This window comes from Zootoca vivipara, chromosome 7 (genome assembly GCF_965207765.1).
Source record: "Zootoca vivipara chromosome 7, rZooViv2.hap1.1, whole genome shotgun sequence".
Taxonomy (NCBI): domain Eukaryota; kingdom Metazoa; phylum Chordata; class Lepidosauria; order Squamata; family Lacertidae; genus Zootoca; species Zootoca vivipara.
The window spans coordinates 5,216,079-5,242,761 of record NC_142590.1 but is presented as its reverse complement, the minus strand read 5'-3'; the positions used below and the strand labels follow the sequence as shown (position 1 = coordinate 5,242,761).

Here is a 26,683-nt window from a genome sequence, read left to right as displayed (position 1 = left end):
CTGTAAATGTCACCATTTTGAATTACCTGTCTTGAATATCTTTTTAAAGCATGAAACACATCCTAAGGTTCTGTTTTTTGTTTTTTGTTAAATTGAATTTAGATCCTCCCTCAAAGCACTGTGTATCATATTATAATATCGCTTTTTGCTAATTGAGTAATGTCTTTGTGGTTTGTGAACCTTTTCAAATTGAAGGGAAAACAGAATGTATTCTATTAGCATGGTACAAAAGTTCAACTTCATTAGTTTTGACTAAGGGATTTATACCATCTGTTGCCTATGGCACATATTTCATAGAGCAGGGACGTTCAACTCCCAAGAGACTATGATCTACTCCCGGGGAAAAAAAACTGGCAGTGATCTACCCTTTTTTTGGGGACGACGACACAAAGTTGTTGAGCTTTTTTAAGCGGGGGTGCCATAGCTCGTCTGCTCTTTGGGGAGGTACACCATATGTTGATAAAATAAAGACTCCACCGCTCTCGCATCACCTACGACACGGTGTTTAGGCAGGCCTTCGTCCCTGGCAATGCTCTCGCTATGTGCTACCCTCTGGTTGGGTCATCATGGGGAAGCAGAGGATGGGCACCAGGAACAGTCTACCGCTGCACAATTGCATGGATAGCCCGGCATTAAGCCTCCTGCCGGTGTGAACTTGTTGCAGCCTGCCGGCAGGGGCTTCCATAATGCTGAGGTAGCAGGGCGCCAGTGGCTGAGTGACGACCGACTCTCGCCAGGTCAGGACAGCATGCGTGTGGATGCTCTTTTTCCACTGCGGAGGAAAATGAGCCCATGATCGACCACTATTACTCGAGGATCGACCTGTCGATCGCGGTCAACCGGTTGGACATCCCTGTCGTAGAGTATTTAAAATCTGCCATCAACACAGCTTTCTGCAGACTTGTTGGTATTCATTTTATATGGTATAACTATGATTGGATGAAAATATGTAGATGACAGGAGAGGGCCAGCAGTAAATCACACAGAGCAAATTGGTGTTAACTCTTATTAGCAAAAACAGGATCTGCACAGGTGTATCATACCTAATGAGCACAGCAACTCATCTCCAGCAGGTCTTGCCCCCATGAAGCAGTTGCTGAGACTCAAGGTCCCTGCCTCCACAGAGCTGCCTAAGTCCTCTCCTTAGTCCCCCCCCCCAGGTAATCTGAGACTTTACCTGTATGAAGCTAATTTCTCTTCCTCTCTCTTCATGCCTCTCCTGGTTCTGGAAGACCCAGGGGCAGGGTAGCTGGTCACAACAAGAGGGGGAGACTCCCATGCCTCTTCACACGCCAGAATCAGTCTCTGCCTCTTGGCTTCCCTTCTCTTCTGCTTCTGGGCTTGTCTCTGCCACAGACTCTACCTGCTCTGTTACTTCTTCAGCTTCTGACACCTCCTCTTTACTCTGAGCACTCATCATTGTCCCACCACCAATCCCTGGGCTCTTACAATTCTGTGGTGAATGACACGCCCTATTTTCTCCTGCACGGTAAAAGACCCAAGGTGCATTACTTTAAAGTTTTTGGCTGCAAAGTTTATGTTCTAATACCCAAGTCGCAGCGCAGGAAGGGTAGCCCCAGGTCACAAAGGATGATTTTCTGTGGGTATGAACCTTACTCAAAATCCTGGAGGTTTGTTTACCCTGAGGATGACCGGTCAAGGGTGGTAATCAGCAGAAGTGCTGAATTCTGTGAGCAGAGTGGATGGACACATTTACATGGGAACCCTGACATCCTCATGGAAAGTTTGGATGCCATTGCTGGAGAGGAGCAAGCACCTCCAGAGGCTGGTGGTCCAGACCAGGGTCCCAACCATGCCAGGGGGCAACTCCTAGGGAAGTAAAGTCAGAATCTAGGAGTGCACCCACATCCCCACAGGCAAAACCTGAAAAGTACAAGAGGCACAGCAGGTCTATTGATGGGTCTCCAGATGTTCAGGATGTAAAATCCGAGACCGACAAGCCAGGGTCAGAGGGGGAGCCTGAAGTGGGTTTGCGGCGGTCCAAGTGCACCACCAAGGGCAAACCTCCTGACAGTTTTACAGCTACCAATGTATGGGCTAATCTGGCACAGTGTGAGCCGGAGAGCTTTACAGAGGTGCAACAGCTTCCCAAAGCTGAAGCTGACAAGTGGCAACAAGCGATGGAAAGGGAGATGGATTCCATGAAGTCTCTAGGAGTCTTCACCACCACAACGCTACCTGAGGGAAAGCAGGCAGTGAGTTGTTGCTGGGTTTACAGTATAAAGCCCGGTTAGTTGCCAGAGAGTTCTCTCAAAGGAAAGGGGTGCATTATACACAGATTTATGCTCCTACTTCTAGACCCGAGACTTTATGTTTATTTTTGAAGTCAGCTGCTCAAAAGGGTTGTGCACTTCATCATTTTGAGGTGGATGTAGCCTACCTGAATTCTCCATTGCAGGAGGAGCTCTATATGTTACCTCCTCCAGGGTCTGAAGCCAACAGACCAGATCAGGTATGGAGATTGCATAAATCCATTTACGGGCTCAAACAGTCTGCAAGAAACTGGAACATATGCCTCAATGATGCACTAGAGAGTATAGGGTTCAGGAAGAGTCTAGCAGACAGCTGTCTCTACCTGAGAGGTTCGAGTGTTGAACAAGAAGCAGTTTTGGTTTTCATTGATAACCTGTTATTTTCTGGAAAAACTGAGGCACAGTCACAACAGTTTGCCAAAGAACTTGGGCAGTGTTTTAAGCTCAAGGCACATGGCTCTGTTAGCGTATATCTGGGGGTCCGGGCACACAGAACCCGGGATGGAAGCTTTTCGCTTAGCCAAGAAGGAAAAAATAGAACAACTACTAAAAAGGTTTAGAATGGCTGATTGTGCAGGTGTTCGTACTCGGATGGAACTGTGTTTCATAAAAGATAGCCGGTCTGATCAAAGTACTGAGTTTAAAAATCTAGAAGTTTACCAATCAGCTCTAGGGAGTCTGCTACATCTTTCACAGTGGACTCACCCCAATATTGCCTTTGCTGTGAATATGCTAAGCAGACAAGCTGCAAAACCAACTGTGCACACGTGGCAAGGTATTAAAAGAGTGTTCAGATACTTACAAACCACCAAAAGGTTCTGCCTAAAACTGTCAGCTGGAGGTGATACGCAGCTAGAATGCTGGGCTGACAGCAGTTGGGCTGATTCTGATCCAGACAGGAAGTCGGTGTCTGGAATGGCTGTAAAATTTGGAGATGCCTTAATTGCCAAAAAGCAAGAACTTATTGCACTTTCATCCATAGAGGCGGAATTCAGCGCTCTGTCAGATATGTGCAAGGAGCTTGAATTCTTCAAATGTCTAGTACAGGAATTGTATGGGAATTGTTGTTTACCCATCAGGGTATGGGAGGACAACCAACCTTGTTTAAAGCTAGCGGAATCCGGACAATTTAAATCTCGGACCAAACATTTGGATATTTGGTTTTAAAATGTATGCCAAAGTGTCAATCTAGGCTTAATTCAACTTCAGTAATGTCCTAGCAAAGAAAATCTTGCAGATGGTTTCACTAAACCTCTAAGTTTTCAGAGACATGAAGAGTTCTGTTCAGGTTTGAATTTAAGTTAAATAAAGTTGTATTACCTCAGTGATGCGAACGAGAGGGGGTGTTGGTATGGAGTTAAATTATACACAGGATATTACATTCTGTCACTGAGAATGCTGGGAATGCATGAGCTTGTATAAATATCTCTGTACGAAAGGGGGAGTTCTCTTCCTGTTCTTCCTGATTGCTTTGTGTTCTGTTAGTTTCATTTTCCCGGCCGGAGAGAGCATGTCAGCTCAATCCCCAGGAATGTAAATAAATATAGCTCAAAGATAAGGAGCTCGACACAATCCTGTTTTATTTCTACTTGAGACCAGCTGCTGTGCTACTGTTGTGCTCTCTGCTAAAGGGAGACGAAAAGCAGGACGCTTCAGAAGTGTGCTGGGCGGCCATTATTGCCTAATTAGTCTCCCGGTCACGTTATTGAGGTTTCACCACCCCATAACTCAAAGTTGACCATAAAACTATAAATTACTGAACAAAATCTTTATGTGGATGTGGACACCAGTACCTCAAGGGCCACCTCTCCCCACAGGAACTAACCTGGACCCTGCAGTCATCATCTGAGGCCCACTTTTGTGCCCCCTTCACGGGAAGTTTGGAGAGTTGGTTTCATAGATCCTGAAATATAAAAATGAAAGACACACAAATACCTAAACTGGTGTGTTTATGCAAATTGGACCGAGGGATCGATTTTCCTATAGGTGGCAGCAGTGGTGGGACATGTTTGCTTAAATCAAGAGAAGGCATTATAGTCAGTAATCCCCCCTCCCGCCAAGGGCCACCATGGCTTCCTCCAAAGTGTATCATCGAAGTGCAAAAACTAATTGTTTTGTTTTGTGGATGCATGAAGCAGTTACTACTAATGCCCTATTGAATGGCTAATAATTTCATGCAAATCTTAAGATGGGGCACATGTTCTGGATTCCATCATGCAATTGAGGTACGACTTCTGGCCAGCTGGTAGTGGTATAATCTGTCGAGTACTGTATATGTTTTCATTCTGTGTTGAAGTATCTTGGTTTCCTCATTTTAAGTGTAGTTTGTATATGCTATTTTCTCCCTTTCTTCACAGGACTCATCCCAGGAGAGTGTCATTACACGAGACATTCATCGTACATTCCCAGCTCATGAATATTTTAAAGATACAGGAGGAGATGGGCAGGAATCTCTATATAAGATCTGTAAGGTACGGCCAGATTTGTATGTAATTTGCATTGAAAAGTCTAGCTCCCACTCCCAATGATCAGTACATTTTACACATGTCTTAATAGCTTCCATATATTAACACAGTTTCCATATATTATTCTAAATGCCATTTCTGAATGTTTAAATATTTTGTAATTCTGTGGCACATTGGTGGTTTTTGTGTGTATTTGCGACTCTGTGATGGTACTGTGAGAATAGTCAGCTGCAGTATAATATTTTTGTGCTGCAAGGAAAAACAGGTGATCTATATCATCCAAAGGGCCAATTTTAGGTAATCAGTGATTCATTATTTAATTTGCTCAATGGTATTTTATGACACCTATAGCAGTAGTCTAGGATATTTTTATTTACATAATTCAAGCATTATCCACCACCCAGTAACAACATAAAGGGAGCAAGGTCCATTTGTTGGCTGTAGGTTCCCTTCAACCATCTTCTTGGCAGTATAATTTGCCTCCTTTTATTTTATTTATATCTGCCTAAATATTATGAGATATTAATAGTTACCGTCTTTTGATTGTATTATGGGCTGAAGACCAAACAAACAAACAAAAGATTGGATTAAAACAAACTTGTTTTGCCACAAATTTGCTGTTTAGGAGAGGATTATTGATCAAATTGAGGAAGTTGAAGGATTAACAGTCCTGCTATAATTGTTCACTACATTGTATCTAAATCATTAGGTCCGTATTCTATAATTCTATTATGGTCTATCCAGATTGGAAGCTCTGGGACTATTAATTGTTGTACTCCACATTGGCATCTAATACCTCATCATACACACCCCTTATGCGCTGTGCTGGGAAATAAGTAAATAATTCAATTCAAACCTGGAAATGGCAGAAGAGTGCTGGAGAGTCCTTGTGACCCTTCCCAGAGCCCAGAAGAATTTTTATGTAGATTATGAAAGAGCAGGGCTCTGGTGCTGACTTGAAAAAGGTGTGTTGCTGCTGCCGCTGCTGCACTACTGTGCTCATCAGCTGAGAGGCAGGAAAGCTGCTTTGCAGCACGTCTCATCTGTGCAACTTTCCCAGCTTCTCTGGGGTCACAGAACTTGTGAATACTCTTCTGGGGAGAAAACTCTTTATGCTTATGGTGGGCAGGAGCTCTCTTTGCTGCTATGCTACCCTGCTCAATAGCTGATGGGCGGGAAGCTGTTCCTTGCAGCGGACTCAGCTGCGTGGCTGAGATTGAGGGCGAGGGGCAGTAGGAAGGGGGGGGCTCTGCTGCCCTTTAGATTCCCCTTGTTCTACTCCTACCCGGAGGAGACGGGTGGAAATGGAAAACAAAGCTACTAAAAATGGTTTCCCACTTACACATTTCGCTTATGCACACAAAGGCCAGAACGTAAACCCCTCGTAAGTGGGGAATCTCCTGTATTTCTTGGCTCAAATGCTGTACTTTGAGGACTTGTTTGTTTGTATGTATGAGAAATCAATTTATTATCTGAATTTTTTTTGGTATAGCCTCCACTTCTGTAGATGATCTTTTTAATTTATAAGGATGAGGTGTCCTCTTACATGTACCTAGAAATAGAACATGAAATATTTAAGATAGTTACTGAGAAAATAACAATTGCAAAGGGCTTTCTAGAAGGGATCTGGCCAAGTCAGATGTTTGGTAACAACCATTTTTTCAAGCATTTCCTTTCCCCATCATATAAACAGATTAATTTTTTTAGGATTTGATACATTGTGGAATAATACTGGTGACCTACTTTTTGCTTGCATGTATATTCAAAGGTGTTTTACTACAGGGAATCAAAATAATTGGTTAAAGTCCTTATTTTAGCTCTTGGATTGCTGTGACAGCAATGCACAATTTAATTTGAGGGAAGCTGTTTTTTCACATTTTCAAGTTAAAGAGAGTTGTGTTTATCAGAGAAACAACTGCTGTGATTTTAATGAGTAGAATTTAATATGTTTTGGTAGACTCCATATACCAGCTCGTCCAGGTTAATACTCTGTCAAAAGAACAAAAACAAAACAGATCATCTCTTCTCTATTTTGTAACAAAGAGTTTTAAATATATTTTGAAAGCAGGGTGTAAGATTGAAAAGCCATTGATCGAGGCAATTCTGGGCTGCATCAATAGGAGAATAGCATATAGTTCAAGGGAAATAATAGTACCACTGTATTCTGCTCTGGTCTGCATCAATAGGAGAATAGCATCTAGTTCAAGGGAAGTAATAGTACCACTGTATTCTGCTCTGGTCAGACCTCACCTGGAGTACTGTGTCCAGTTCTGGGCCCCACAGTTCAAGAAGGATACCATACTGACAAGCTGGAACGTGTCCAGAGGAGGGCAACCAAAATGGTCAAAGGCCTGGAAACGATGCCTTATGAGGAACGGCTTAGGGAGCTGGGTATGTTTAGCCTGGAGAAGAGAAGGTTAAGGGGTGATATGATAGTCATATTCTAATATATAAAAGATGTCATGTAGAGGAGGGAGAAAGGTTGTTTTCTGCTGCTCCAGAGAAGCGGACACGGAGCAATGGATTCAAACTACAAGAAAGAAGATTCCACCTAAACATTCGGAAGAACTTCCTGACAGTAAGAGCTGTTCAGCAGTGGAGTTTGCTGCCAAGGAGTGTGGTGGAGTCTCCTTCTTTGGAGGTCTTTAAGCAGAGTCTTGACAGCCATCTGTCAGGAATGCTTTGATGGTGTTTCCTGCTTGGCAGGGGGTTGGACTAGATGGCCCTTGTGGTCTCTTCCAACTCTATGATTCTATGAGGCTCTTACTCTACCCTCAGTTGCAATGTGCATCTTTCCCCCCTTTTTTGCACTCCAGTTCTTTGCTGGGATGCTCCACTGCTATGAGTTGAGCAAGTGTATTGAGCCTTGTACCTGTACTCTTAATGTAGCTGTTAAACATTTGTCTTTGAAAACACATGCTCAAGCTACTACTGATGTAGTATTTGGCTTTTGGTTTATATAGGTTTTGTCATCTATATCGGCACAGCTTTAGAAATCCAGTGACCTACAAAATTCACTCCGATGCCTTGATTGCACTTTCCACATATATTGATAAAGATTAGGATCCCAGTTAGGATTGCCAAGTGTACGCCTGTCCTCTGTCCTGCTCTGCATTGATATTCTTCTAAATGCAGAATGTTTCACATCAGCCTTAAGCAGCCCTCTTTCAAGAGGCTGAGTGGCCTTGAAAGGAAAGTGTGCATTTTAAATTGAAGTTATAATTGGAAATTATTTCATTGTTACATGTCTGCTAGAAAGCTGCTGCTCATTTGTATAGGGGGGCTAAGTTACATTATGAGCTGCTGCAGGGCGTACCATGTGGTTATTTCCTGTGCCAATATGTGATTGCAAAGCATTCTCTCTTGAAAATGAGACCTAAACTCAACCTGCTGCAGTTGTGCCTACCGGGCAGTATCTCTTGGAATTATATTTAGTTTTGTCAGCCTCAATTTGGTTAGTTGGCTGCCTTCAGCAGCACTTTCAGAATGTCTCCTAAATGTCTGGATTAGGCAGAGGCAAAGTTTTGTGGGACCCTCAACACTAAAGCAGATGGGGGAGGATCACAGCTCAATGGCAGAGCAGCACTTGCTTTGCCTGCAGAAGGTCCCAGATTTGATCCCCAGCATCTCCAGTTAGAGTTGTGAGGGTCCCTTGCCTGAAACCCTGGAGAGCTGCTGCCACTGGACAGTATTATTATTATTATTATTATTATTATTATTATTAGTAGTAGTAGTAGTAGTACTAAGCATGAGCATCCATAGAAGCATACGATGGATAAAATCAGTGAAAAATAATCCTTAAACCAGAAAACTTCCTTAAAATGTCTGCTGAAAAAGAAGATGCTGGGCTAGAAGCCTGAGTTCAAGTTCGGGTCCAACGACATGTTATGTTTGTCCTGGACATTTTGGTGCCAGTGTTGAGCACTGGAGGGTGGGTCCACAGACAACTCCAAGGTTGGCTCTGGCTGGCCACTGTGAGAATAGGATGCTGGGCCGTTGGCCTGTGTCAAGTGAGCACCAGAATTTGGCATTATTGCAGACTAGAACACAAAATGTTTAAATTGTATAATAGTTACAAGCATGGGACCTGACTATAGACTACAAAGCATATATATATAAAGTTAAAATCAAGAAGGTTCTACCCATTGTTTATCAGAGCAAAGATGACACGAATTCTGAATCAGTATCACACTGGTTAGTTAAGACTTTCAGTGCTCACTTAAAGTTTAGGTTCTGTATAGAAGGGTCCAAACAAAACAAGGTTGCTCCTACTTTGAATTTGGAACACTGACAAGAACACTCCCACGGCTTCCTGGCATTAAAAATCTTGCTTGCTGACAGATGACACATCTGTCATGTATTGTCAGGCAAGGCGCAAACCATTATATAGTCTTCTCTTCTTACCACCAAGGTGTCTTTGCAAAATTATATGGTCTAGCCTTGCCTGTGTTGCCTTGAAACCAAGTTCATTCTGATGCCACATGGAAAAGAGTAGCACAGAAGGTGGCATCCTTTGTTTAGCAAAGAAAATTTCTGCATCCATTGTCTGTCTTTCCATTTGAAGAAACACTGCTGTCTTTGTATGGAGAAGATGAAGGGGAGAGAATTTTCACTTTTATATATTTAAATACAGCCATACCTCAGGTTAAGTACGTTTCAGGTTGAGTACTTTCAATTTAGGTACTCCACGGACCTGTCTGGAATGGATTAATCCACTTTCCATTACTTTCAGTGGGAAAGTTCGCTTCAGGTTAAGTACGCTTCAGGTTAAGTACAGACTTCCAGAACCAATTAAGTACTTAACCTGAGGTACCACTGTACTAGTACCTATTGTTGTGCTTGTACAAAGCATTCATTCAGAGACCACATGTATTCACTTTTTTTTAAAAAAACTTTACTGTCAATTCTGCCAGTTATAATCATTTTAGGGCTTGTCAGAAGAAATGTGGTAATGATGGTAGTATTTTTGATTGGAGAAGAATTCTATCATTTCAAGGAAAAGTATAAGCTTTTCTTATCAGAGATTGTTTCAGAGATCCAAATGGTTTTGTGAGGGACAGGGGATACCGGGAGGTCCCTCCCATCTTGAGCTCCAGCCCATCCCCGAGCGCTGGGGAAAGCAGGGAGAGTTCCGCCTCAAGTGGAGAAGCAGGAAGTGGTGTCCGAGGCTCAGGCAAGGTAGCGGAGCCACTGCCCAAGGTGGGACAGGAAGGGGGGAGCAAGGGGGGAAGGCCGATCCCGCCCACCCCGGAATTGCGCAAGAAACGTCGTGGGAAGAGGCTGGGTCTCCCCAAGCTTCTTTGCTGGAGGAAAACGCGCCAACCTCCATTCGGAGGTACTGAGGAAGACTGACAAGATGTGCCACTATCTGTAAATAAAACTGCCTTGAGCACTGTACATACACAGCACCAATAAAAGGATAAAATGCAGAGCTGTGTGGAGTCGTTACTCTGAAGTAGCCCACCCAGGCCACTGTGACAGGTTTTGATTACAAATATCACATGAACTTTAAAAGTAATTATTTCCTGTCTTGTCTGGATGCTTGGTAGGAGTGAAGGGTAAAATTATTTGTTATTATTACCTTATTGGGAAATGTAAAACTCTTTGTCCATGTGGGGTTGTAACAATGGATGAAGCTACCATCAATGCAAAATTATGAACAGTAGTAATAGCCTATTCAGACACAAGAGGATTGTATGATGTGGTGGTGGTGGTGGTGGTGGGGGAGGAACAAATGCTTAAGGACACTCCTATCTTGGGCTCCCTGTTCTCATCATGTTTTAGTAAAAGGATATTATTTTTTTCAAACATAGATGAAGTCCTTGGGCAATGCAATGCAAGCAGAAGAAATATCACAGCACTATAGTGTTCAGATTGCTTTAATTCATTAGTCCCAGATTCCTTAAAGAAATAAAGCAGTTCTTGAATGTCTCTTTCTCTCTGTTTGGGAATGAATTTTGCATACAACCTTATTTACTTCAACCTAATGCTCACCTTTTTTGACCAAATTATGTTGCAAAATATAAGGTGCACATTAGATTCGATGGCACATTTACATTCTTCAGCAAATAATTTTTTGTTTCAAGGTTCTGAAAATTGATGTGCACATTAGATTCGATGGTGTATTAGACTTGAGTAAATACTTTACTTCGGCTTATCAAAACTTTAAAAAGGTAAAGGATCCCTGACAGTTAAGTCCAGTTGCAGACGACTCTGGGGTTGTGGCGCTCATCTTGCTTTACAGGTTGAGGGAGCCGGCATTTCTCCATAGACAGTTTTTCTGGGTCATGTGGCCAGCATGACTAAGCATGACTAAGCTGCTTCTGGCGTAGCAGAACACCGACACCAGAGCAGCGCATGGAAATGCCGTTTACCTTCCCGCTGGAGCGGTACCCATTTATCTACTTGCGCTTTGATGTGCTTTCAAACTGCTTGGTTGGCAGGAGCCTGGGACCGAGCAACAGGAGCTCACCCCGTCACAAGGATTCGAACCGCCGACCTTCTGATCAGCAAGCCCAAGAGGCTCAGTGGTTTAGATCACAGTGCCACCTGTCCTGCATCCCCTAACTTTAAACTTTATCCAAGCAAAATCATGAATAGTAGTACCATAATTTTATTTTAAAAAGCATTTGAGAGGAAGGAATTACATGTTTGCAGTATCTCCCAAACTGTAGGCTGCCTTTACCCTTTACCACTTTACCTGTTGCAGACTTTGCATCCAAAATCTTCCCTGTTAACCAACTCATTAGACATCCTTCCTGAGTTCCTCCTCTGCGTGCATGTATTCTGTTTTTATTCACTGAATCATACTTTCAGATTTATCTGCATGCACACACATATGCTTAATTGCTGCTTCCTTTTCATTTGTTCGGTGAACTTTCCCTTCCTTGGTGTCAGTCCATGACACTCTGTGATCCCTTCTCCCTACTTCTAATGGAAATTTATTAGGGATAATAGTAATTCACCTGCTGCATAAGGTATCTTCATTAGCTTAGAGTCTTTAAGATACCGTAAGATTTATAGTTTATTTATAGTTGCATAATATTTTGGGGCAGGAATCTTAAATTATCCAATGCAAGTGATTAAGTGTGCCCTGACCCATAAAAACCAGTGCCACAAGACTGCAGAGTTTTGCTGCGGCAGAGTCACAGCTGCCTGCGTAGATCAAAATGGTGAAATTGGCAGTCAAGATAACCCCTGGACTAATTGTTAGTTGCTGCAAGAATGAGCTCATAAATGCTTATCTGCTTTGAAACTTTGAAGCCTTCATTTTGGTTCAGTTGGGGAAGGAGAGGCTTCTGGTGCTGTCTGCCTGTTGCTACTCCCTTATCTGAGGGATGGACAAGAGCTGGGAAGGGGCCTCTAATCCACTGATGCCGGCTTACGTAGCCTGTTCTGTATATAAGTAGTGTTTAACATATTAACACTTTGTGGACAAGTCATGACAACTGCCTGCTACTTCAGTGTCTGTCATAGCAGTGGAGCATTGCAGGCTAAGTTTTAAGTTTACACCTTTTAAAATAAAGCACTAGAGGAGGCCATTCTGGGGGAGTGGCTGGGGGAACCCGGCCAGATGGGCGGGGTATAAATAATAAATTATTATTATTATATTATTATTATTCTGGAAAGACCACATTGCTCTCTCTACCATCACCTGAATTGTGATCATGGACTGACATTATTCACTACAATATTGTAATAAAACTTGTCCTTTTATTACAGGCATATTCCGTGTATGATGAAGAAATTGGCTATTGTCAGGGTCATTCCTTTCTAGCTGCTGTTTTGCTGCTGCACGTGAGTACACCATGGAAACGATGTTCTTGCTTAAGGAGCCAAAGCAGTTAAAAGATTTTTGCTTTCCATATCTCAAATACTTGTAAGATTCCCTTTCCTGTTTAATCCTCTTTTCTTGCTGCTTCCTTTTGTCCAGATTGAAACTAGAACAGGACTACTTTGTTCTTTGATTAGCTTCCTCCATTTTCAGCTCCCATATTTGCCCACTAGACTGCTTTGATCTGCAGAACTGGTACTGTTACAGGTGCCACGTAATGCTCATTCCACATTTGTATATGCCCCTCCATTGTGAGAATTGCCCATTTATTATTACACTCTGCTTCCCGCTCTTTAACCTTTTTCTGATCGGCAAGAGGGCCTGTCATCCTATGGTTCCAAAGCTTACTTGGGAGTCTTTGGCAAGTTGTATCAAACTCTGTTTGAAAGCCATGGGGCACATTATGTATTGGCTCATCCATTTCTTGATGCTCTCTAAAACTCTTTTAAAAAATTGTGATAGGTTGTGCAAAGGTAAATCCTATGTTGGTTCCTCAACAAAACACGTATTTTTTACGCTTGATTATTCTATATCCAGTAATTATTTCCACCAGTTTCTCCAGAGCAGATATTAAGCCAACTATCCCCCCTGGATCCCCCTTTAAAAACTGGTGATAAATTTACCACTTTCCAGTCCTTGGGTATGGAAACTGATCTGAGAGACAAGTTCTATATTTTTGTAAGGTTTTCAGCCATTTCATATTTGAATTCTTCAATAATTCTCAGGTAGATGATTTTTTAGATTTTAATTTGCCTATAAAGCCTAGAACTTCGTCTCTTGTCACCACTATTTCCTTCAGTTCTTCACGCTCCTTTCCTGGAAAAGTTAGTTTGAGTACATGCATCTGTAACCCTCTATGAAACACACTGGGCAGCGGTCACACATCTGGATTTCTACCTTTACATCTGTAATTGTTATTTATTGAGTTTGTATACTTAGGAACCTGGAATTTGTAAGATCAGAAGGCAGAGAGTTGACTGCCTTGGCCTTATTGCTCCATTGCTAAACATGTACAAATGCTTAACTTGCTTGTTAGCTTTATTCTCTGTCACTAGGGCTCCCGTTGTGCATATAGAACAGGTTTGAGGGAGTTCACCTTGAAATATATTTGCATTTTGTCAGCTAGGAAAACTTGCACTTCCGCAGCATCACTAGTACTGTAATTAAAATGGCAGGTGCATGTATTGTATGGCCCATAATTTATAGAATAATAGAACTTGCTGTTCACAAAATCAAAAGTAATTTCTAAATGCAATATTTAGAGAAATGCTTTTGTTTGCTTGCTTGCTTTGCACTCTTTGCATATAATCCTCTATGTGCAATACATTCTAGGGCTAAAGCATTACAGAGCTCACATGAGGGCCACTTTGTTCATTTAAATGGTTTCCATGCAGATGCCTGAAGAGCAAGCATTCTGTGTGCTGGTGAGGATAATGTATGACTATGGCCTGCGGGACCTCTATAAAAACAACTTGGAAGATCTTCGCAGCAAATTTTACCAGTTGGAGAAACTTATACAGGTAAGCTCTGGCTCAGGAATTCATCTTTACATTATAAAAATGTTAAACCAAGGGAGGGTACCATTGAAACCTGTAGTGTTGTCCTGAGAACTGATGTGTGTGGAAACAAGTGTGCATTTCTTGTGCATACATTATTTTGTGAAGTTACTTCTAGTAAAAGGACTGCAATTGGTCTCATTGCATTTCTTTAATTGGAAAATTAGAATCTTTTTCATATGAAAGGTTATCTCTCTACAGAAATATATTGTCTTTATTATATCCTAGCTTCCTGCTCTCTAAAGAATAAATGATACATCTTTAAATTTACTTTCACATTTTATTGGTATAATTGAAGTGTTCTCCTGGGTCTCCCCAGGGGTATTTGACAACACTGGGATGGTGCCTCCACTGGAGCAGAGTGGCAGGATACATCCTTCTTGCTTCTCCAGATTATGAGGCCACCCTGACCTATCAGGCCCAGAGCCGTCTTTCCTACAGGGGCTACTGGCACAATGCGCCAAAGCGCCGGCCTCTCAGGGATCCCCAGCGAGTGGGGGAGCTGCGCGGCTTTGCCGGCGGCAGGGGTTCTGGAGGGCGCAGTGGAAGAGGTGGAGACTGGATGCTGTGCCTCCCAGCATCAGCTCGCCGCCCTCTCCATGCCGTGCGTGCCCGGAGTCTCCTCCCTGCCAGAGGAGTCCGCCCTCCAGCCCCTCCGGCAGCACCGCCTTCGCCCGCCTTCACCATGCCGCGGCTGCAAACATCTCACCCAAGAACCTTTGCTTTCATGAGTAAATCCCGTGATTGCTTTGGGAGGGTGTATGTGAGAGAACTTTGCAGAGGCATCTGAGGACTGGGAAGTGGGGGGGGGGAGAGAAGAAAGCTGCTGCCAAGAGGGCGGGAAGGGTGGGCTTTTGCTTTGCAACCTGACCCTTGTAGAGAAAGGAGGACAAGGATAGCGAGGGGTCTCTCTAATCTGCTTCCATGAAGCACACAAAAGTGGAGCAGAGTGTGGAGCGTGAGTCGCCTCCTTCCACCGGGGCGAGGAAGCCGGGGCGCATTAGGGCCCTGCGGGAAAGCTCCCCAAGTGGGGTCCCTCTGTCCAGCTTATCTGGGTCTCACATACATATACCATCCGCCCGTGCACGCGCAGAGAGTGGCTGTCTGGCAGGCAGGGCGGGCAGGCAGCGGCTGCACTGATCCGAGCTCGGGATGGCTGCCAGCTGCTGCTGCCTTCATGTGTTGCGATGGCGGCGGCGGCGGCGGCAACCCCCTCATTTGATGCAAGGAACCTTTGAAGCCTGGCGCTGGGCTGGCTCCCTCCACTGTCCGTCCATTTGGCACACACGCACGTGCACATTCTCTCTCTCTCTCTCTCTCTCTCTCTCTCTCTCTCTCTCACACACACACACACACACACACACACACACACAGACGCACACACCCTCTTGCCTTCCCTCATGTTATGCAACCTTGTGCAAGTTGGCTCCGGAGAAAGACTCCGTGCAGCGTGATCCTATGCCTGTTTACTCGGAAGTATCCAGCTTCTCTTCTCCAGGGGGTGGGGGTGGGGGTGGGGCCGGGGACGGACGGACGCCGGAGGGATCCATGCACCACGGCGCAATATGAGCTTAAGTTGGTCCTGATCAGGCCAGCCTTGGATTCAGAACCTTTTGCCTTTAGTTTTAATTTAAGTTTATACTTCTGCTTCTCTGTTCCTCCCCTGATAGAGAAAGGTAACAAGGACACGTAAGGGAAACTACAGGTAGTTGCTGTTGCATCCTTATCCCACTCCCAGCACTGTGTTGAGTGGGAGAGTTCAGGGTTAGGTGCAGTTATATCATGGAAATCCCCATCAGTTCTACAACTCAGTTCTACAACTCAGTCCAGCCATCTCTCCTCTCCCATAGGGTAGGTAAGAGGACACTGAGACCCTCAGCACACAGAATACACCAAAATTAACACACTTTCCCATGTGTCACAGGAAATATCCCTACTTTGGCTATGTCCTAAGTCAGTGCACCCCAAGGAACAAGACTGGCACAAGCTGGATATGACTAAGATGCTTCACATCTATTTAGATAGGATGACATAACCTAGGAAAACAAGAGTCCCTATTCATTTCCTTCCTGAACAGATGTTTGGGTACCAGAGTCTCTAAACAACCATCTATTGGTGGATGACATTGTTGGGATATCACCATTGGGAGGTCCAGCCGGCAGCCTCCTCTTCGTCCTCTTCCCCGGTGATTCCCATGGAACACGACTCAAGGTCTTTGTGACCTGAGCACGCAATCAGCAGAGCTCATTCCAGCGTTAGTGTGGTGTGGCAGCAGCATCAGCATCAGAAGGAATACTCAGAGAGAAGTCCTTGCATATTTACAAGCGTTTATTATAAAGCATCTAAAGCATCTCGGAAGATAGACCAAACGTGTCTGTCTCCATCCTCAAAGCGAAAGCAAGACTAACTAACAGCATTACAATAGTACAACCCACGGAAATATATATCATGTGATACATTCAACATCCTCTGCCAAGCCTGTTCCTGTTTAAGGTGGAACAGAATCTACTATGAAATCCTAACAAAACTCCCCCATTCTGTGTAACCTTAAACTTCAGTAATCCCAACTGTAGCTTTGGCACATCCACCTTTAGTTGTTCTCTGTTAACAACCTTGGACAACACACTAGCAGGAAAATCATTACCTGGCATGTAGGACACTTGACCTGGTCCCTTCCTGATACACTCTCTTGCATGACGTAACCTCATTTGCAAGAACTTGGACCTTTGCTTGCAACCCTCTGAAGCTAGCAAATCCAAACAGGAAATGTTGTCCTGATACACCTGTACTGGACAAGTCACCTTGACTTTGACATCCTGAAACAGTTGCATCAACCACTCGCAATCTGTGAGCGAGAATGAGAGAGTGTTGAGTTCCGCTGCATAGGAACTCAAACTCACTATTGTTTGCTCCTTGCACATCCAGCCAATCAGACAGTGGTTGTACAAGTAGCAAACCCCAGAAGAGCTTGTGCCACCTGTGGCATCACTTCTGAAACTTGCATTTGCAAAAATCTCAAGACCTCCAGTCTTCTGACTTGTCAACTTCAGCTTGCAGTGCATAGTGCTTCGAAGATAGCGACCTATGCGCTGCAGAGCTTGCCAATCCTTAACAGTAGGATTGTTTGCATGCCTGCCAAGCAAATCACAGCTTGCAGCAATGTCAGGTCTTGAACATTTTGCAATGAAGCATAGCTTGCCTAGAACACATCTATACAAAATGGTGTCAGAAAATGCTTCTGCGTTATCATCTCTTAGATAACCTGGCACCATAGGTGTGTCTATAGGATTTGCATCACCCAAATCCATCCTGTTCAATACCTCTGTAATTTCCTGGGTCTGGTGCACCAGAAAATTACCTTCTGTGTCTTTCTCAACTTCTAGAGAAAAATAGTTGGAAACCTCACCAAGATCCTCCATGGTGTAGTGTTCCTGCAACTTAGCAAGTGTACGCTGGTACAAATCCTTGTGTTTCCAGAAGATAAGCATTTCAGCATCATAACAAAAGCAATACAGTTTGTGCTCCCCCTCTTCCTTGACAAACACACATGAAACAGCAATACTTTGGTGAAAACCTAGAGAAAGCAACATCTCTGTTAGTGTTGTGTCCCAACACCTGGCACTCCTCTTGAGACCAAATAGGGATTTCTTCAACTTGCAGACCATCCCCTGTGGTACGTGCACTCCTGCAGGTGGAAGTAAAAACAGATCCTCCTGCAAAATCCCAGTCAAAACATTTGCATCATTAGCATCCAATACAATATGTGATACGTGCATTTTCTCCTCCGAAGCAATCTTGAGCAAAAGCTTTAAGCTCTCATACTTCACATTGGGTGCAATAGTCTCAATGCTGTTTTCACCTTGAACCTGTGAAAACCCTGTTGCGACCAGTTTGGCTGTGTGCCTCACTACCTTGCCATGTTGGTCAGCTTCGGCCTTAAAGACCCACCTGCTGTTTACCAGCTTCATTCCTGGGACCATTTTGACCAGTTCCCAGGTCTGATTCCTATCTAAGGAATCAATCTCTGCGTTCATGGCAGCTAGCCATGGTTGAGCATATTTTGAGGTCATTTCCTGAACCTCCTTGAAGCTTTCAGGTTCAAAAACCTTTTCTGAGCCTCTAAGAACAGCAACAGCAGTCTTAGGAAACTCATCAGCAAATCTCTCAGGCTGTTTGCCTGTTGTAGCCCCTACAGATTTGCAAAGACTCATTTCCTCTTTCTCAAGAGAAAAATTATCAATGGTGAGCAGTGGTTCTCCCAATTCAGTGTCAGACTCAAATGCAGGTCTGAGTGAGGTTTCAACACCTTTGTAGCCTGCTGCATCACCAGCTACAGCAGTACCACTACCTCCCACTGAATTTGAACCATCCTGATCATCATCTGCATCTTGTGCTGCTCCACTTGGGTGAATCACATCATTTGCATGAACCAGGAAAATTCCCCCACCTTCCTCCCACTTGGGATTGGTAGCACCACCTAGGTGAACCAGGGAAATTTCCTCCTTTACCACCCCCTTGGGATTGACATCACCATCTGGGTGAACCTGGGAAATACCTTTCATTTGTATCTTCTCTGGATTGGCACTGTGCAACAAGGGTGTTAGTCCCTGCTGCATTGATTTTCCAGAATTCCCAGCTCCCTCACACAAATTACCCTCCCAAGAACTTTTGGGACGTGAGAGATCCTTTTGAATTTGCTTCTCATCCAGGAAAGCATCTAGCTCCTGAGAAGTGAATTCACCTTCACTGGGACCGGAGCATTTCACTCCAATGAGATCGGCATTACCATCATTCCTGATGTACCCCTCTTCACTCTCTGAGGGAGTCAGTTGACCATCTTGGCCATTTGCAACTTCATCCACTGAAAGTGTCATTTGATCAGCTAGATCAATATGAATCACTTCACAGGGTGTGGAAGTCTGTCTGCTAGACAGCTTCCCATCATCAGCAATTACATCATTGCAATCAGCAAAAGAATCACAGGGTTGAACCTTTAAACCCTGAACCCTTCCAGGCTCCTCATTGGACACCTCTTGCAAACTCAGGTGACCATTGGTGTGATCAAAACCACCTGTAAGAAGAAACTGATCAGTGTTAGCATCACAGGCCTCTTCAGGTATATAAACCACATTTTCATCATCATAATCAAAAGTAAATACATATTGATTATCAACTCTTGGAGCATTCAGAAATTCCTCATCTCCTTTCTTGATGAGACAGCTTCCATTTTCAAAAGAAATTCCATACCCTTCTTCAGACATCTGTGAAATGGAAAGCAAATTATTTTGTGCATCTTGCACATACAAAACATCACATAGTGTGAAATTCAGTCCTTTTATGTAGACATCTCCAGCTCCCTGCACATGTAAAAGTCCTTCATTAGACTTCATGAATTCATCCTGTGAAGAAAAGCAAGTAAACAAATTTTTGTCATTGCAAATGTGCTTCTGAATTGTGGAACTGACAACAAACTTGCTTTGAACTCTTCCAGCCAGCAAAGTCCTGTTTTGCTGCTGTGTGGGCTTCTGCTCCTGGCCGCCCCCCTTCTTCTTTCCAGCCGAAGACTTTTTCTCTTTGCCAGCTGCAGTTGTGGGCTTCAACTCTCTGCCCCCCTGCTCCTGGCCTCGTGACACTGTTGTGGGCTGCAATTCTTCCCCCTTCGGCTGGGCCTTAGCAACAAGCTTCACATTTGTGGGCTTCTCCTCGCCCCTCCTTAGCGACAAAGCTGCTGCACCTGCAAGCTTCTGTTTACGTGTCGGCTTTTGCAAAGACTTTGAAGACTGACCTTCGTTCCCATGGGACTGCACGTCTGTGTGGGATGATGACGCCATCTCCCCCTGAGATTTGCAACTGGCGCCCTCAGCAATTTCCATTGAAGCACTCTGTGCAGCCACTTGCTCCAGGTCTGACGCGACAGCCAGCTCCTGCTGCAATTCCCAAGTGGCGCCCTCAGCTTTTGCATTCACTGGAGACTGCACCCCCACCACGTCTGACATCTCAGCCAGCTCTTCCTGTGGTTTGCAACCGGGTGACCCAGCACTCCAGCAATCATTTGGGGAATCGCCATCACAGCTTCCTCCCCCTCCAAAAGCTAGCTTCAATGTTTCCCACATCTCACAAGCTGAATTGCATGCACCAACATAAATCAATTGTCCCGGACACAAACTTGTGATAATCAATCCTCTTGCAAAAGAATCATCTTCCCTCCAGCTGGGGAATTGGTCTGGGGTATTTTCACTTCCCCTTTTTGCGGCAATTGTGTACCACACCCCCGCATCCTGCAGCCTCTTCTGTGTACATTTTGCCCAATTATGATAATTTTCTCCACGAAGGAAAATTATCTCTTCAGAGCCAGAGCTGTACAAAAACTCCATTTTTCCCTTCTCTCTTACTAACTGGGAAAAATGCTTGCAGCTCTCTCACAGTCCACTGTCCTCACAGTCATTAATCACTGTGAAAGTTTTACTGCGTGCCATAAAACTTCAGGCTGCGCAGATCAAAGTCTCTTGCTTGCATGCCTGCCGCGGCATGCTTGTAAAAGCCCCGGCTTTCACATACCTTCTCTCCACTTTGTCCGAAGTTTTCCAGCATTCCAGCTGCTTTCGGAACACACTGCCTTTTCCTGCTGCCTCCTGGGCGATTAGCCTTTCCATTCCTGGGCACGGAACCCTTTGCCCAGCAATCCATAGTCTGGTGCCCATGACGCTTTGTTCACCGTCTCCACTGGGCCCGTTAATCCTTTGTCCAGGAATCCATAGTCTGGGCCCATTAACCCTTTGTTGGGATATCACCATTGGGAGGTCCAGCCGGCAGCCTCCTCTTCGTCCTCTTCCCCGGTGATTCCCATGGAATCAATAGACATGATCTATTGTCTTGGCCAATCAGAGCTTGGTCCAGAAGCTACTGGTGGGTATTGCAGCCCACTCTCTAAGCGTGGCAGCTGCTTTGGCAGCTTTCAAGGGTAGTTTTCCTGATGAGGACATTTAGGCCTTGGTCTACACATTTGCAGAGTTTTATATAATTTATTCTGTTTGCTCAGCAGATTCTGCTTTTAGCATTAAAAAAATGTGCAGGATTGTAAAGTAATAACTCTTGGTTTTCAGAAGTCCATCCAGAATGTATACTGTTACCAATTTGGTAACAAGTTGGCTGCAGTATCGTTAGCGTAGTGAACTATTTAAATTAGATAAGAGGAATGGTTTTTCAACTCAAAACTTCGCAATTAGAAAGAGACCTGTTAGATAATAATAATAATAATAATAATAATAATAATAATAATAATAATAAATCATTGCCTAAAATGTATGAGATGCTATTAGAATGGCAAACAAAAGATGAACAGGTGAAATCATCAATGATACACTGAGGAATATATATTGGTCATAATATTGAAATGACAGAGTGGGAGTGACTGTGGAATGTTGATATGAAATTTATTGCATGTTATGGGATAAAAGAAAACTATATGAAAATGATGTATAGATGGTATCTGACTCCCAGTAAATTAGCAAAAATGTTTGTCAGAATCAGATACCTGTTGGAAGTGTAAGGAGAAAGAGGATACCCTTTTCAAACGTAGTGGTCTTGCAAGGTAGCAAAAGCATACTGGAAAATGATATATAATGAGTTGGAAAAAATGCTGAAGATAATTTACTGGAAGATTAAGAAATCAAGAAGAGAGATGTTTTGATATAGAATGGGGAAATTTTATTGATTATCTGAAGAATTATTGTAAACAGCTTAAATCACTCGCAGGATTGACATAAAAACGTGCAGTGAGAATAACTGAAATATAACATAAATCATGTAGTAGATAGATATTGTCAGGGGGCTCTCAGAGGTTCTGCGGGAGGAGGGGGATGCCAGATCGGGTTACAGGGATCCCCGCCCCCAGCCCCTTCTCTCCAGCAGTACCTCTTCCAGCTGAGGTAGCAGCGAGTCGTCCAATGAGGAGGAAGGGGAAACGGTCAGCGAGGAGGAAAGAGGGGTCAGCGATGCTAGCAAGGAGCCCCTGCACCACCTCAGGGAGGAGGGCTCAGAGAGGGAGATGCAGCTTCCGTTGCCCCAGTTGCGCAGAGGTGTCAAACACAAAGAGGGGAGGCGGCGCCTGGGGGTGCCCAATTTCTTAGGTTGGGGTGGAAACCGGAAGGGGGCACTCCTGGATTCTGCGAGTGACTGAGATGGACGTGTTTTTGTAGCTCTGCACTGTAAATAGTATGCACAATAAAACTGTTAAAAGACAGTTTGGAGGCTGGCGTGAGCAACCACCACACGATCCTGACAGATAGGAACTGGAAATGCAGTGGGGAAATATTTAACATAAGTAACCACAGAAAGGTGTTTTTTTTTATGATTGGATGTTTCAGTTGGATCTGTTAAATTCAGATGTGTGATTATATTGTAAAATGTGAAGATGAAAAATAAAATATTAAAAAACCAGAATGTATACTGCTGTGATGTAACACTGTTAGAATTGTTGAGTGTCCTCTGGGATCGCATGAGGAAATAGAATTTCCCTTATAGTGAATTTCTGTTTTCTGAGACTCCCAGGAGGCATTTGTCATTGGATCATTAAGTTGGAATGGACTACAAGGACCATCTAGTCCAACCCCCTGCAATGCAGGAATCTTTTGTCCAGTGTGGGGCTCGAACCTTCTTTCCTTCTGAGACTAACCAGTTACAGGAGGAGTTGGTGGCTTTTGCCTCTGCTGTACATGTCGGGGAAGTAAGTAGGGTCTCCTGTGATTTAATTACTGTACTCAACCCTGATTTAATTGTTCTTTCGGTTAGCTGTGGACCCTGCATATCTGCTCTAGGAGGAGGCGCCATCCAAATGTTGTTGAGTGCCCTCCAGGTGTCACAGAAATTCATCATAAGAAAATGTACATATATTAGTAGGATAAGAATAAGGAGAGCAAAACAGGTATCAACTTAAAATGTATTTTGGCATGCTAGCATTTGTAATGAAGTATTTCATTGTTAGAAGCTTGTTAGAAGTCAACTTTCTCTTTTCCCTCTAGGAGCAGCTTCCGGATTTGTATAATCATTTCTTGAAACAGAACTTGGAAGCTCACATGTATGCATCCCAGTGGTTTCTCACCCTCTTCACTGCCAAGTTCCCACTCTGCATGGTCTTCCACATAATTGATTTACTCCTTTGTGAGGTAAAATAAAACCACCTTCAATCTGAAGAGTCTTGCTTTGCATGAAATGAATTGCCACTTTTCTTGAGCTTACTTTTGTTATTGAATATGAAGGAAGACTACTTGTATTAAATGAGAATATTACAGGGGAATGCTCTTGCACTTACTCTGTTTTCTTAAAATAATGTGGGTTACTCTGCCATCTGTAGCGCAATGGCTCCTGCTAGTGCAACAGGGTTTTCTCCTCTCTCCTCTCATCATACGCCCCAAAAATTGTCTTTAGGGAGATTGGGAGATACCCTACAAGAGTACACGGGGGGAAAGAAAGCAGTGAATTGTTCCATTCAGCAAGGTGCTATGTATAACCTCTTCCCAAAGTTGCCTTTTTTTAAAAAGAACTGGAATGATTGTGGGATAATTTTTCTGACCCTTTCTCCATTATAAGATTTGTTTGAATAATTGAGGCTACTTGTTTGTTTGTTTTTTTATAATTATTTTTTTGTTAAGGATTTTCTTGGGTTACAAAGGTAGTGCAATGTCTCAATTCCCCCCCCCCCTTCTTCCATGTATCATTTTTACACAATCAATTTTACTTATTGAGACATTATGAGGAAGGGGGGAAAGAGGTGGGTGGGATGGGGGGTTGGGTGTGGTGGATTGTCGATGTTTCTGCTTTTTTTGATATGTGTAGGGGTTTGGCGTCAGCATCGTTTGTGCAGGTTCTCTGTTGTTTGTTCGTGCTTCTCTGTTGGTGAGAGAGGTCGGGATTCGTCTTAGTGAAGGTGTCTTCTTCTGTTTGTCCCTGTGTCAGTTTCAGCTTACTGGTTAGTTTTTCTAGTAGGGCCGTTTCCCATACAACCTGGTACCATTGGTCCATGCTTACTCCTGACAGGTCCCTCCAGTGTCTGGCTATGATGGTTCTTGTTGCTGACAATAGGTGAATTATAAGTTATTTGTGTTCTGAGTGAGCGTTGTTATCTTGAAAGATATTTAGTAAAACCAATTCTGGGGTGATTTCTAGCACTTGCTTAGTTATCTTACAGATTTCTTGCATGGATGTCATCCAGAATGATTGGATTTTAGGGCACTCCCACCACATGTGGAGATATGTGCCTATGGAGGTGCATCCTCTCCAACATTTCGATGAGGTTCCTGAACGTATTAATGCTAGTTTCCTTGGAGTCAGGTACCATCTGTAAGTTAGTTTCAACGAGAGTTCTTTTCTTTTCATTGATATAGATTTGAAGGGGGGTTTCGACCACATTCTAATCCACTGGGTAGGGTTGATTTCATATCCTATGTCATCCTCCCATTGTCTTTTTAGGTTGTCCAAGGGGTCTGTGGGATTTTGGAGTAGTATTTTGTATATTGCAGATACTGTCCCCTTTCCATGTCCTTTTAACATTTGGAGGAGGCTTTCGAAAGTTGTCAGGGGTCTAGTTGCTGCCGATTTTACTGTTGGGTTATTTAGAAAGGCATGTAGTTGGTGAGGCTACTTGTTAAAGGAGAAATCTGCTTTCTAAAAACATGGTTTTGGCTGCTTCAAAGTGCCACCCCCATACACACTATGAAGTTTAAATCAGTTTGCCTCATACACTTTAGTTTACCTTTCAACATTCTGACCGGAAAGAGTCATAGACCTTATTCAGAAGTAACAGCAGAGCACTGCTAATACGATTTGCAGGCCCCAGAGACATAAATGAACAAATGAGTAGGCCTGGGTGATGTATCGATACATTGCTCAGGACCGGTATGAGGGGCAGACCGTGATGGGGGCTTCACCTGGGTATATTGCAGGTAAAACAGACTCTGCTCCCGAGTCCTCTGCTACCAGCTTCAGGCCACTAGTAGCAGAGGGACTCAGGCGCAGAGGTGGTTTCACCCGTGTTATACTGCTGAGTGAAGCTGTCATCGCTCTGCCCCTCCTCCTGGCTGGGGCCAGTGTAGCTTGTTGTTTTGACATTGTGGTTTTGACATTGTGGTGTATCACCAGGTCACGATGTTTGGTTGGTGTGGTGATATAACATGATGTTGAAAACCCGACGTTGCCCAGCCCTACAAATGAACCTAGTGTCTAGAGTATGTAGAAGAACTGGCATTGTACCCTTTCCTCAAAATCTAACGCCTAAAGGGCGTTTGTGTCTGATTTGTGCATATAGTCTAAAACAGCAGCACAGAATATATTAATTAAATGAAAGTGACAAACAGAAATCTAAGGAGCTTTAACAAAGAGACGAGGATACCAACCCATTCTGCAGTTTTTCAAAATGTACAAAGTCGTTTTGGGGGCGTGGGGTAGGGTAGGGTTTGGCCATGTTGCATGTTTATAACAGCCCAGAGAAATAATGCTTGGGCATTGATTGATGTGTGTTTTACCAATTTGTATGGCCCAGTAGACTATGACTAAGGCTTCCACACGGGTAGGAAGAGGGAATGTGTGATCCCACAGTGACGCTGCTGATCACCAAACCATGATTTAGTTTTATGTTTGAATTGAGCCATTTTCATTCATCATCTTGTACTGCAGGGGTCGGAAACCTAAGGCCCATGGGCTTCAAGTGGCCCATGGGGGTTGTTTAACTGAACCGCCCCCGAACCGAGCCGCCTGCTTGGCGAGTCCCCCTCGCATTGCACTAAACAGGTGTGACGTGGGGACTCGCTTCTGCGGTGTCAGAAATCACACCTGTGCATGTGCAGGCGAGGTAAATCTTGCCGACCCCTGTTGTACTGTATGTAAAGACCTGTGACACATTGTGTTCAGGATATGTAAAGTAACTGCTGCTGGCTATTGGAGTTTAATTACTGTTACAATTCTGACCTCTAGTGGATGAAATCTGGTTTGCTTACATGATACAGTATGATTAAAAAATATTCCTTTTGTATTTGTGACCCCGGTTAAATAAATACAACTTTAGCATGTTTAGTTTTGTACCAGACTGTGGCCAGTACCATTTGTAAGTTACTACAGCTGCCTACTAAATCATGAGCCTTGAGGTCACTTACTTCCTCTCCCCTCTGCACTCTGCCATTGGAATATTCTAATCACACTTAGCAGCAAACCAAAGCTAGCAGTCCTGGTTTCAGGGTAAACTCTGGATTGCCACTCACTGCAGTTTTATGTTTCTGATCATGGGTCATATGGGGAGGAGGAGCCATGTGAGCCAAATATTTGTGAGTTGAAAATAAACACCAGATAAAGCAAAAATACTGTCCCTGAGCTGTTCTGCTTTAAACTAAAAGTGGGGATCACACAACAGAATGATAAACAAATAGCTCTACATTCAGAAAACTAGATAAGAAGAGTTATTTAGTCTAGTCTTCTCCTTAATGTGTTAGTTTTGTATTCACAGGTACTTTTTTTCACAGTTAAGCCATAATGACTGTAGTAGAGTGATGATATAGCCTGGGAACA

General features: G+C 43.7%; 1 protein-coding gene across 3 annotated transcripts in view; it reads left to right on the top strand.

The window, feature by feature from the left end:
• The window catches only part of RABGAP1L (RAB GTPase activating protein 1 like), a 132,838-nt gene that overhangs the window by 56,495 nt on the left and 49,660 nt on the right, over window positions 1-26,683 (top strand). For 2 of the 3 annotated variants that reach the window (XM_035123631.3, XM_035123632.3), the window contains exons 15-18: window positions 4,631-4,744; window positions 12,461-12,535; window positions 13,967-14,092; window positions 23,149-23,292. In XM_035123631.3, coding sequence (XP_034979522.3) covers window positions 4,631-4,744; window positions 12,461-12,535; window positions 13,967-14,092; window positions 23,149-23,292 — 459 coding nt within the window. The remainder of the gene's footprint in view (window positions 1-4,630; window positions 4,745-12,460; window positions 12,536-13,966; window positions 14,093-23,148; window positions 23,293-26,683) is intronic. The other variant, XM_035123633.3, reaches the window with a different exon arrangement.